We start from the raw sequence: 10,995 nt of genomic DNA, 5'->3' as shown, positions 1-10,995 counted from the left end.
ATTTTGAAAATACTAAAACGAAAAATCGATCTTTGAACCATGGATTCTCAAAGTTTAGACATTTATTCCACTTGTTAGTGAGATTCCAGGTTAATTACAGACCCGAAAAGCTTTGGAAAATGGTTCACAAAAAAAATAGGCACGAAAAATCACGTTTTTTTTTTTGTTTAAACTGCATTTTGGGATAATAAGTACATTTTTTGAGGAATTTCATTGGCACCGTAGATCTTAAGCAATAAAAATATATGTGTTTTAATTTTTTCTAGTGTCGAATAGTCTTAGTTATTGGCCGTTGAAAAGCAGTGTACCGGTAGTGGCGTTTTGGCCGTTTAAGGGTTAAAATAATTTAAACAAAGTGTCTACATATACCGACAAAATCCTCCTATTCTTACTGAAGTTTCAGCGGAAATAGTCCACGGCCTTATTTAAAACAAGATTTTGGAAAATATTTAACAATATTTCAAAAGATTAAAAAAGATGTCTAAAATTGTCAAAAATGAATCTAGAAGATTCAAAGAAAATATTTTAAATTAAACAGGATGTAAAATAATTGAGGAAGAATTCGAATTATTTAAAAGATGTTCGGAAGTTCTGAAATAATTTCATAAATAATTTAAAATTTGAATAAATGTAAAACAACATGTAGATGTTTGAAGACTTAAAAATAAGAGTTCGAAGCTTTTGAAGGATTTTTAAATTATTTAAAATGAAAATAATTTAACTTTAATTATAAGGAGTGTTAACAAAAATGAAATCGTTAAATTTGTAATATTTCTACCGTAAAATTGCTTAAAATCATTTGCTGTTCATTTTTTATTACTTCAAATAGAAAATTGTTAGCTTCAGCATTCGATTTTTTTCATTTCATTAACAGTAGCAAATGTTTGCCAACCGGAAAAAAATCCGGAAATTTATTTATGTGCTTAAAACGGCCACGCTGATTTTTACAGATTTTAGGGCATTTTTAGAACTCCCAAAGAATTTTCAAGAGCCTTAAAGATTTTTCATGGATTTCAAAATATTTTGAAGGATTTAATATCTTTTGGGGAGTTAAAAAAGATCCTCAGGAATTTTAATAGATTCGAATAATTTGAAGCGTGATCAGGATTTTTAATGATTTTAAGGTAGGTTTAAAATTTCCAAAGAATTTTCAAGAGCTTTGAAATGTTCAAGGGATTGTAAAAGATTTAAAAATATTTGAAATATTTTTTTGAGTTTTTTAAATAGATTTCAATCATGTGGAAAAATTCCAAAGAATTTTAAAGATTTAAGGATATTTCTGAAAACGAAGTACCTCGTCATCCCGAAATTCAGGATGAGACGTTAAAAGTTTTTCTTAAGTTTTACTATTACCGAAATTTCCGTGAATTTGACATAATGGAGAAATGTTGGGGAAAAGGAAAAAGACCCTGGAAAAATTATGGAATGCTTAAATCGCAGTTCCTGATGAATTTATGATATTTTATCAGTGAATGTATGTGCAACAAGCTAGAAAACATTTTGTAAAAATCTTGAGGTCACAAGCACAAGACAGCTCGTATCTACAAAGCCCGTAATAAACTGATAGGAAGTGAGGAAATATCGACGAACAATACACATTTTTCGTAAGAAAGAGATAATTTTCTTGTTGCACTGATACCAAAGTTGGAGAACATTCTAAGTAGGGAAATCTTTTTAAATTCAAATAATTTTTTTCCCTTTAAATGCATTATATTTGTATTAATTTTTAAAAGCTTAAATTAAAAAAAAATGTTTAAATAAACTTCTATATAAAAATAAAACATAAATTAAACTACTTACTGGATGTGAAACAATGATTTGCTCTCGATGCTTTAAATTTTCGCTGAGAAGCGAAGGTTTGAAGGTGGAAGTCGACGAAGATAAAATAACATTGTCATCAACAACCTTATCTAGTTCAGAGTAAACTTTTTTCTTAAGGTCCAAACTTTCCGGAACGCATTCTTGAATCAGTTTTGCGCCGTTTGCCATTTCAGTTAGAGCGGATGTTCCTAAATTAATTAAAAATTCAATTATTTGTTTAAACTAAAAAATTTACTATTTAACTTGAAACAATATTTTTGTAATAAACCTTTTATGAGATTGAATTGTTGCTGTGCTGATAAAGATCCTCGGAGAAGCCCATCGTTTTCGAGACGTATCAATTGTTTTTTAATATCCTCCAAAGCACTTGCTATTTGTTCTTTAACAATATCGTAAATTACTACTTGATATCCTGCACTCGCGAAAAGCATCGCCCAACTGCGTCCAATTAAACCACTAAAATTATTTAAAAAAACAAGTTAGTGGAATGAAAAATTAAAGTGGTATAAAATTTTAAATTTTCATACCAGGAAAAACCGGAAAATGACAATTATTGATTTTTTTAGCGTGAATTTAATAAATTTTGATAATGCAAATCTTTCCAATTAATTGAAATATAAAAACTTCTGTATGACATGAAATAACAATTAAAAATCAATGTTTTAATTGATCAAACGTCAATATAAATTAATAATTTTAAAAATATTACTGCAGTTAGCGGAATAAAATTTGAACAATAATTGACTTTACAAGACGATTCTAAATTTGTTCCAAATTAAACATTTTGCTCATTTTGACGTAAAAATTTATATTTTCACATTCAAATAGCCTTACTAGCTAAATAAATGTGAACTTTAGATTGAAATGTTATCAACTATTTAAAAATTTTAAATAAATTCAAATTAATTATTCAATTTGAAATACTGTTCAAATATTGTTTCTGTAAAAAAATCAATTTTTAATCCATTCAATTAAAAATTTTATAATTGAAAAAAGAATCATTTATAATATTTAGAAATATTTGACTATTTGTTTAAAATAAAATATTCAAAGCTAAAAAATGTAAAACTTAAACCGTTTTTAAAATTTAAAAATGTATGTTTAACAGATAGTATTTAGAAGTTTTTTAAAGATTCAACAATATTAAAACAAATTTCAAGATTTTTCAAGATTTCGTAATAAAATTTTGAAAATTTTCTAGGATTTCGAAATGTTATATGATAATACAAAATTTGTCTTAAAATTCCTGGGAAAATTTTTAATGATTTGTTATTTTGAAATATTGATTTTAAGACAATACTTAAACATATTTCAAAAGATTTCCAAAAATGACAAAAAAGTATGTGAAATATTTTAAGCCAATTTTTGAAATATGAATTTTCAGAGATGATTAAATATGATTTAAAAAATGTCCAAAATTTAAAAAAAGAATCTGAAAGATTTTAAGGATTTTCTTTTTAATTTCGAAGGATTAAAAAAAAAGTTTAGGAAAAATTCGAATCATTTGAAAATCATTTTTGAAAAATGTCAAGAATAATTTAAGATTGAAAAAAATTTAATGAATTTAAAACAAATGGTATATTTATGAAGAGTTCGAACAAAAAATTGCGAAGCTTCTTAAGAATTTTGAAGGGTTTCAAGAAAAAACAAAAATGTTTTTAAGATGTACATGAAAATTTGAAACATAATTTTCATTTCGAAAAATTAATTTTCAGAGAATATTTAAAAATATTTCCAAAATTGCGAAAAAAGAATCTGGAACATCTAAGGGAAATTTCTAAAGTTTTTCATGATAAAAAAACTTGATAAAAAATTAGCATTATTTAAAAAGATATTTAAACGTTTAAAATAAATTAAAACATTTTTGAACATTACATTGATAATTAAAGTTGATTTCAAAAAATTTCAAAAGATTTCCAAAAATTGTCAAAAATAATCTGGAAGATTTTAATGTAATTTTTGTTAACTTTAAATGATTTAAAAAAAAAAGTTTAGGAAAAATTCGAATCATTTAAAAAGTTACCTATTTAAATGTTACAAATATTTTCAAAAATAATTAAAATTTGAAAAATTTAAACAAATTTAAATAAAATGTAGATTTTTTACGATATCGAAATAAAAAGTTTTAAGTTTTTTAAGGTTTTTGAAAGGTTTCAAAAAAATTGGATTAAATTTCCAAGATGTCTAAGAAAATTTTAAATTTATTTTTTATTTTGCAAAATAAAATTTAAGGGAACATTAAAAAATATTTCCAAAATTGTTCAAAAATAATCTGGAAGGCTTTCGTACATTTTTTATAATTTTTTAAGATTTAAAAAAATACAGGAAAAATTCCAATTATTTTTAAAGATATTCAAACGTTTTGAACAAATTACAAAAAGTTTGAAACGAAATATAGATTTTTTAAGATTTTGAAATATAATTTTCAAGTATTTTGGGGATTTTTAAGGGTTTAAAAATAATAATAACTTCTTAAGATTGCTGGGAAAATTTTAAATGATTTTTTATTTTGAAAAATCTATTTTGACAGAATATTTGGAAAGATTTAAAAATATTTAAATTGACGATTAAAATTGATTTCAAAACATTTCCAAAATCTTCATAAATAATCTAAAAAATGTTAACGCAACTTTCTTAACTCTGAATGATTAAAAAAAGTTTAGTGTTAATTTATATGTTCCAAATATTGTTTAAAATAATTTAAAATTTAAAAATATTTGTGATACAATGTAGATTTTTGGAGATTTAAAAATAAAAAGTTTAAAGCTTTTTAAGGATTTTGAACGTTTTCAAAATAATAGAAATCATTCTTAAGATTCCTGTGAAAATTTACAATAATTTTCACCTTGAAAAATTAATTTTAGCAGAATATTTAGAAATATTTCAAAACATTTCAAAATATGTCCAAAATTTTCAAAAGGTTATAATTAATATTAATATTTAAAATTTGAAAAGAAAAAAGAAATTAAACAAAATGCAGATTAAAGAAAATATATTAACAAATTTTTTATTTATTTACAAAAAGTTGTTTTAAGAGAGTATTCAAAAAGATTTGATACAACTCAAAATTAAAACAATTAATTTTATAGTTTAAAAAATATTCGGAATAAAAAAAAACTTGTAATTCTAAGGGTTTTAATTTTTTTATTTCAATGACCGTGAAACATTTATTTGACCGGGAAAAACCGAGAATTTTTGTTCTTCATCAAGATGGCTCTGCAAATGTTTCAAATTATAAAAATGAAAATTTAATTGATTGCATTTTTACAGTTTTTTATTCGTGTTTGTATATAATTTAACAAGATGAACAATTTTGGAATCTGAATGTTCAAAATTAAACAATTATTATTTTTTTTATTCTCGCATGCACTTTTATTGTTGTTTTTTTAAATTCTAAAACCTATTAAGAATTTTAAAATAAAAAAAATTACATTAAAAAAGAATTAAATGAAAACTAAAATTGTCTCGAAATAGAGAAGAAATTAATAATATTAAAAAATCTAGATAATAAGTAGGGAACGGAAATTTACAAAGTTGCAAGAGAAGTGACGAATAACTGATATCGGCGAGACTATTGGACTCTCTTAAAAGAAGTTTTCGAACTTTCTGAAATAGATATACTCACTGTTTTAATTAATGGAAATTTTGAAAATATTAGGTTATTTTTCAAAACTTTATTTATTATTTTATTGGCTATTCGGAATTAATAAATTATAGGATTTTTATTTATTATTCAGTTAAAAAAAATAATGTTACTTAAATTGAAATTTGAAAAAATGTTTAGAATAAAGTGTGAGAAATTACCTGCCAACAATACCAATTTTTTCGTTTTTCACTGAAGCCATATTCACGATTTAAAAATGGTAACGTTTCGAAAAAAATTGCTTTCTTAGCCGACAGCTTCAAACTGGTTAGCTCAATTTAAACGTTGCGTTATTATATCACGCTATCCCCTCTTTCTCAGATCGCTTAAGTCTTACAAGCTATTCCGACAAGTGGAAAATAAGTTTTTTTGGATAAATTAATGATATTTTAATGATTTATAAAAAAATTTAACAAATGAGAAATGGTATGGAATTGAAGCTTTATCGCAGACTTCAGAGTCTTTTCCCAAGTTTATATTTATTAGTTAAAAATTATTACTATCTGGATAATTCAAATATTTTGGTAGACAATTTAACTTATTACTTAAAAATGGAGTTCTTTGGTTGAAAATTTAACCAATGTCATTTCAAATTTGAAAAAAGAAATTCCCTAATTTTTTATTTTTATATTTTTCAATTTTAACAGGTGCCGGTTTTGAGTTGAAGTTTCCCATGTAAAATGCATGGGGAAAATCACTTTTTTGAGTTTTTGGAATAATTTTTTAGGGTTTGAAAAAATGTGACGGGAAAGTTCTTAAAAATTATTACTATTATTCTAGTAGAATATTTATCAGTTATAATTAATTTCTCAGTAATATTTAAGTAATAATTTTTATTAACAATTTTTTAAAATAAAAATAATCAACAAATGTTGATAAATATTCCACTGGAGAAATAATAATAATTAAAAAAAATATATATACAGAAATTCCATTTGTTTAAACAATTGAAAATCAATGAACTAGTGTTAATAAATATTCTACTAGAACAATAGTAATAATTTTTAAGGGAAAAAACGAAATTTCGAAAAAAATTGTTTAAGCAAATCCCATTTGTTTAAATAATAAAACATTAATAGACTAATAGTAATAATTTTTAGGGGGAAAACGGATGTTCGATTAACAAAGTTATTTAAACAAATTCCATTTGTTTAAATAATTGAAAATTAATGAACCAATTGTAATAAATGTATCCATTAGACCAATATCAATAATTTTAATTTAAAAAATACGAAATAACAGTGTTCAAAAGGTCGATTTCATGAAAAATTGACATTTTTGGTTTTAAGTGTAGTTTTTAGGTACTCGTGGGGGTGTGTTAGGGGTGTCAAACCTGTATGCCTGATAGATGAAATTCTTCGTTGGATAATTCTCCACAGGCCCCCAAACTTTCCCGTTACATATTTTCAAACCCTAAAAAATTATTCTAAAAAATTAAAAAACTGATTTTCCCCATGCATTTTACATGGGAAACTTCAAGTCAAAACCGGCACCTGTTAAAATAAAAAAATAAAAATGAGGGAATTTCTTTTTTCGGATTTGGAATAAAATGGGGGGTAGGGGGGTCGTTGCCCTCTTGCATGCAAAAAATTTTTGCCATGCATTTTTGGACCACCCTAATATATATATATATATATTATTGAAAATTTAATTATTTTGCACCAAAGTAAATTTCTTCGCTTAAATACTAAATTTTTTGGTTGGAAATTCAACTATTTATTTAAATATTTGACTGCTCTGTAGAAAATGTGTCTTTTTGCCTTGAAAGTTAAAATAGTTTTGCAGAAAATTTAACTTTTTAGCTGAGAATGAACTTTTTTGTTAAAAAATCATCTTTTATGGTCGAAAACTCAACTATTTGATCTAAAATTAACTTTTTTCTGCAAATTCAATTGTTTTGTACTAAAATCGATTCCTTGGGTTAAATATCCAACTATTTTGTCGAAAATTCGTCTTCTTGGGTTGAAATTTCAACAATTTGTTGGAATATTCTATTGTTTTGTAGAAATTCCTTCTTCTCGAATTGAAAATTCAAATATTTTGTTTGAAAATTTAACCATTTGGTTAAAAATTAAGTTTTTCGTTGAAAATAATTTTTTTTTTAAATTTAACTAGTTGGTTGTAGATAAACTTTTTTGTTGAACATTCAATTTTTTTGACAAAAAATCATCTTTTTTGTTTAAATATTCAACTATTTTGGTTCAAAATTCATATATTTTGGTAGAAAATTGAACTATTTAAATGAAAATGAACATTTTCGTTAAAAATTCATGTTTTTCGGTAAACAATTAAACTATTTATTTGAAAATTAACTTTTTTTATTAAAAATTGCATTGTTTTGCACAAAACTACATTTCTTAGATTGAATACTCAATTCTTTGGTTGGAAATTCAACTATCTGAATAAAAACTTGACTCTTTCGTAGAAAATTGATCTTTTTGGCTTAAAAACGCAAATATTTTATTTGAAAATTGAACCATTTGGCTGAAAATTAACTTTCTTTTTTAAAATTCATGTTTTTTTTTGTTGGAAAATTTAACTATTTGGTTGAAGGTTAACTTTTTTTCTGAAAATTCAATTGTTTTTTATTTTTGGGTTGAAAATTCAATTATTTGGTTCAAAATTTTACTGTTTTGTAGATTTTTTATATTTTTGACTTGAAAATTGAAATATTTAGATAGAAAGTCCTAATGTTTTGTTGAAAATGAACTTTTTTGTTCACATTTACCTTTTTTATTCGAAATTAACTTTTTTGTTAAAAATTAACTTATTTGTTGAATATTAACTTTTTTGTTGAAAATTCGTCTTTTTGGGTAGAAAATTTAAATACTTTGGTTAAATATTCGACTATTTTTCTCATTTTGGGTTAATATTTAAAAGTTTGGTAGAAAATTTAATTTCCTAGTGGAAAATGAATTTGTTCTAGTTGAAAATTAACTTTTTTGTGAAAAATTGTTTTTGGGTTGAAAATTAAAATATTTGACTCTTTATTACATCTTCGCTTAAAATTTAGAAGTTTGGTGGAATATTGATCTTTTTTGTGGAAAATTGCTTTTTTTTGCTTGATAATGAACTTTTCTGTTAAAAAATAACTTTTTTGGTAAATTTTAGTGTTTTTGGGTGAAAATTCAAATACTTTGGTTGAATATTCGTCTATTTTTTATCATCTTGACATGAAATTTAAAAGTTTAGTAACAAATTTAACTTTCTAGTGGAAAATTATTATTATTTTTTTGAAAATTAACTTTTTTATTCAACATTCCTTTTTTGCTGTGTATTAAATATTTTTTGAATATTAAGTTTTTTGTTAAGAATTACGTTTCTTGTTGAAAACTTAATTTTTGGTTGAAAATTCGTCTTTTTGGTAAAAAAATTCAGATTTTTGATTGAAAAATCAGTAATTCTGTTGAAAAATAAATAATTTGGTTACGAAATACTTCCTTTGTTAAAAATTAAAAATTTTGGGTGGATTTAAATTGGTTGAAATTAACTTATTTGCTGAAAAATAACTTTTGTGTTAGAAATTCATATGTTTTGGTTAAATATTCAACTATTTGCTAGAGAATTAATTTTTTTTTTTAATTCATAAGTTCTGGTTGAAAATTAAACTGTTTTGTTGGGAATTAACTTATTCATTGAAAATTCCAGTTTTTGTTTAAAGCTCATAATTTTTGATTAAAAGTTTTTTGTTCTTGTTGCAAAAAACTAATCTTTTTAGCTCAAAATGAAATATTTGGAAAAATCTCCCCATTTGGTTGAAAAGTAACTTTTTTGTTGAATTATATGATTTTGGATTAAAAGTTCGTCCTTTGAGCTACAAAAATTCAACATTTCGTAGAAAATTTAAATATTACGGTTAAAAATTACTTTTTTGGGGTTGAAAGTTTTTTTTTGCAAAATAATATTTTCTTATTTTAAAAACTTTTTTTTTTGAAGATTCATAATTTTAGTTGTAGATTAATCTCCTTAGTTGAAAATCGAACTATTTGTTAAAAAATCTTTTTTTTTTGTTTTGTTTGAAAGTTCATATTTTTGTTTCAAAATATTGAATTCAGTATGGCATGTATGTATTCATTGATTATATTTGAAAAAATTAATTGCCATATTTTATTGAAAAATATTTGGCTATTTTTAATAAAATTCGGAAATCGAGAAGTGAGGGGTACAAAAAAAATCTCATTAAAAAAATTTATTCTGAAAGAGATATAAGCATTCTTTGGATTTTAAAAATCAGATTTATGTTTTTATCAAAAATTATTTTCTATTTTAAGCTTCTAAAATATTTTGATATATTAAAAAAATACATATTTAATAACTATTCTTTAATAAGGAAAGGAATTATAAAAAAACAGCAATTTTTATACAGTTTTTCATTTTTATTTATTAAATAACGCACAAGGCGCTGAGGCTGCATGTGCAGGTGTTAATAAAAATATAAAAGAGAATTAACGTATTTAAAACGAGAATGCTGATGATGACTTAACACTTGGAAATACACTGCAGGTCCCATATAAGCCAGTCCGGTATTGCAATTTCTATAACTGCTGGCCCACGCAGTTTCTCATCGGACAGGCCGAGAGACGGTTTCGACTCTTGCCTCGAAAGGGCCGCAGTGCGCGAGTACTCAGTCGAGTATATTGCGCAATATTATGCCACCCCAGATATTGATATTATATGGGACTTGGAATGTATTTACATTACTATAATATGTAAAACAACAATGGAAATAATGTTACATCGCATATAAGTTATATTCGATATCGATGAAGTTAGTTTGTCGCGAAAGTTGCGTTAATTGTCACAGATTCATCATTTCTATATAAAATAAAATTGTACACACAAATTAGAAACAATTGCCATTAAAACTTCTAAAAAATTAGTTTATAATATTTAGAAATTAGTCTATACTAGTTTAATTACTTTTCGCAAAAGGCAGACAATTTTTCTGCAATAATGTCGATGGAATATAGGGGAGATCACTTTACAGTGGATAGAGAACCTAAAGTGGATAATCATTAATTAAGGGCACACATATAGCTTAAAAAAAATAAAAATTTTAAATAATGAGTGTCTTAATTATTAATTGAATTAAACTATTTATTTTACATGAATTAGTATTGTTAATAATTATCTAATGTAGGTTTATTATCTACTGTAGGATGGTCGCCACTATTTTTTTCTGTTATGTGTTGGTAGGTCTAAAGTTCAACGTATTTTTTTTTTTTTTGAGATTCTCTTAAACCTAATTCGATGGGTTTTGTGATTTTTCTCACGATTGATGATATCGGGAATCTGTGCATGGACCAACTGCATTGTCTGCACAAACACACGACCTTCCCCCTTGCCCATCCGGTAAACAGAGTTGTTCTGTACTGCATCTTCCATTTTCATATTGGCAAACGTTGGAGACTGAAAATTACCAATTTTTTAAATTGAAGACTATTTTTTAGATGTTTATTATTTTATTGCAGTGATCGCTGGGTTAGTTCAAATTTATACCTGTAAAAAGTTGAATTTCGATTTTTCCGAAT

The 10,995-nt window shown here is 24.3% G+C and overlaps 2 protein-coding genes across 4 annotated transcripts in view; both read right to left on the bottom strand.

The window, feature by feature from the left end:
• LOC117181013 (lambda-crystallin homolog) overlaps positions 1–5,744 on the bottom strand; it is a 20,909-nt gene extending 15,165 nt beyond the window's left edge. The window contains exons 1-3 of the mRNA XM_033373581.1: positions 5,626–5,744; positions 2,090–2,277; positions 1,801–2,009 (exon numbers count right to left, since the gene is read on the bottom strand). Of these exons, the coding sequence (XP_033229472.1) occupies positions 1,801–2,009; positions 2,090–2,277; positions 5,626–5,666 (438 nt within the window). The 5' untranslated portion in view covers positions 5,667–5,744. The remainder of the gene's footprint in view (positions 1–1,800; positions 2,010–2,089; positions 2,278–5,625) is intronic.
• A 4,075-nt stretch (positions 5,745–9,819) lies between these two features.
• LOC117181671 (nidogen-like) overlaps positions 9,820–10,995 on the bottom strand; it is a 107,537-nt gene continuing 106,361 nt past the window's right edge. For all 3 annotated transcript variants that reach the window (XM_033374578.1, XM_033374579.1, XM_033374580.1), the window contains one exon: positions 9,820–10,873. In XM_033374578.1, coding sequence (XP_033230469.1) covers positions 10,734–10,873 — 140 coding nt within the window. In that variant the 3' untranslated portion in view covers positions 9,820–10,733. The remainder of the gene's footprint in view (positions 10,874–10,995) is intronic.

Source organism: Belonocnema kinseyi, chromosome 10 (assembly GCF_010883055.1).
Source record: "Belonocnema kinseyi isolate 2016_QV_RU_SX_M_011 chromosome 10, B_treatae_v1, whole genome shotgun sequence".
Taxonomy (NCBI): Eukaryota; Metazoa; Arthropoda; class Insecta; order Hymenoptera; family Cynipidae; genus Belonocnema; species Belonocnema kinseyi.
The sequence above is the reverse complement of the archived record's forward strand: the minus strand, read 5'-3'. Positions and strand labels throughout refer to the sequence as shown.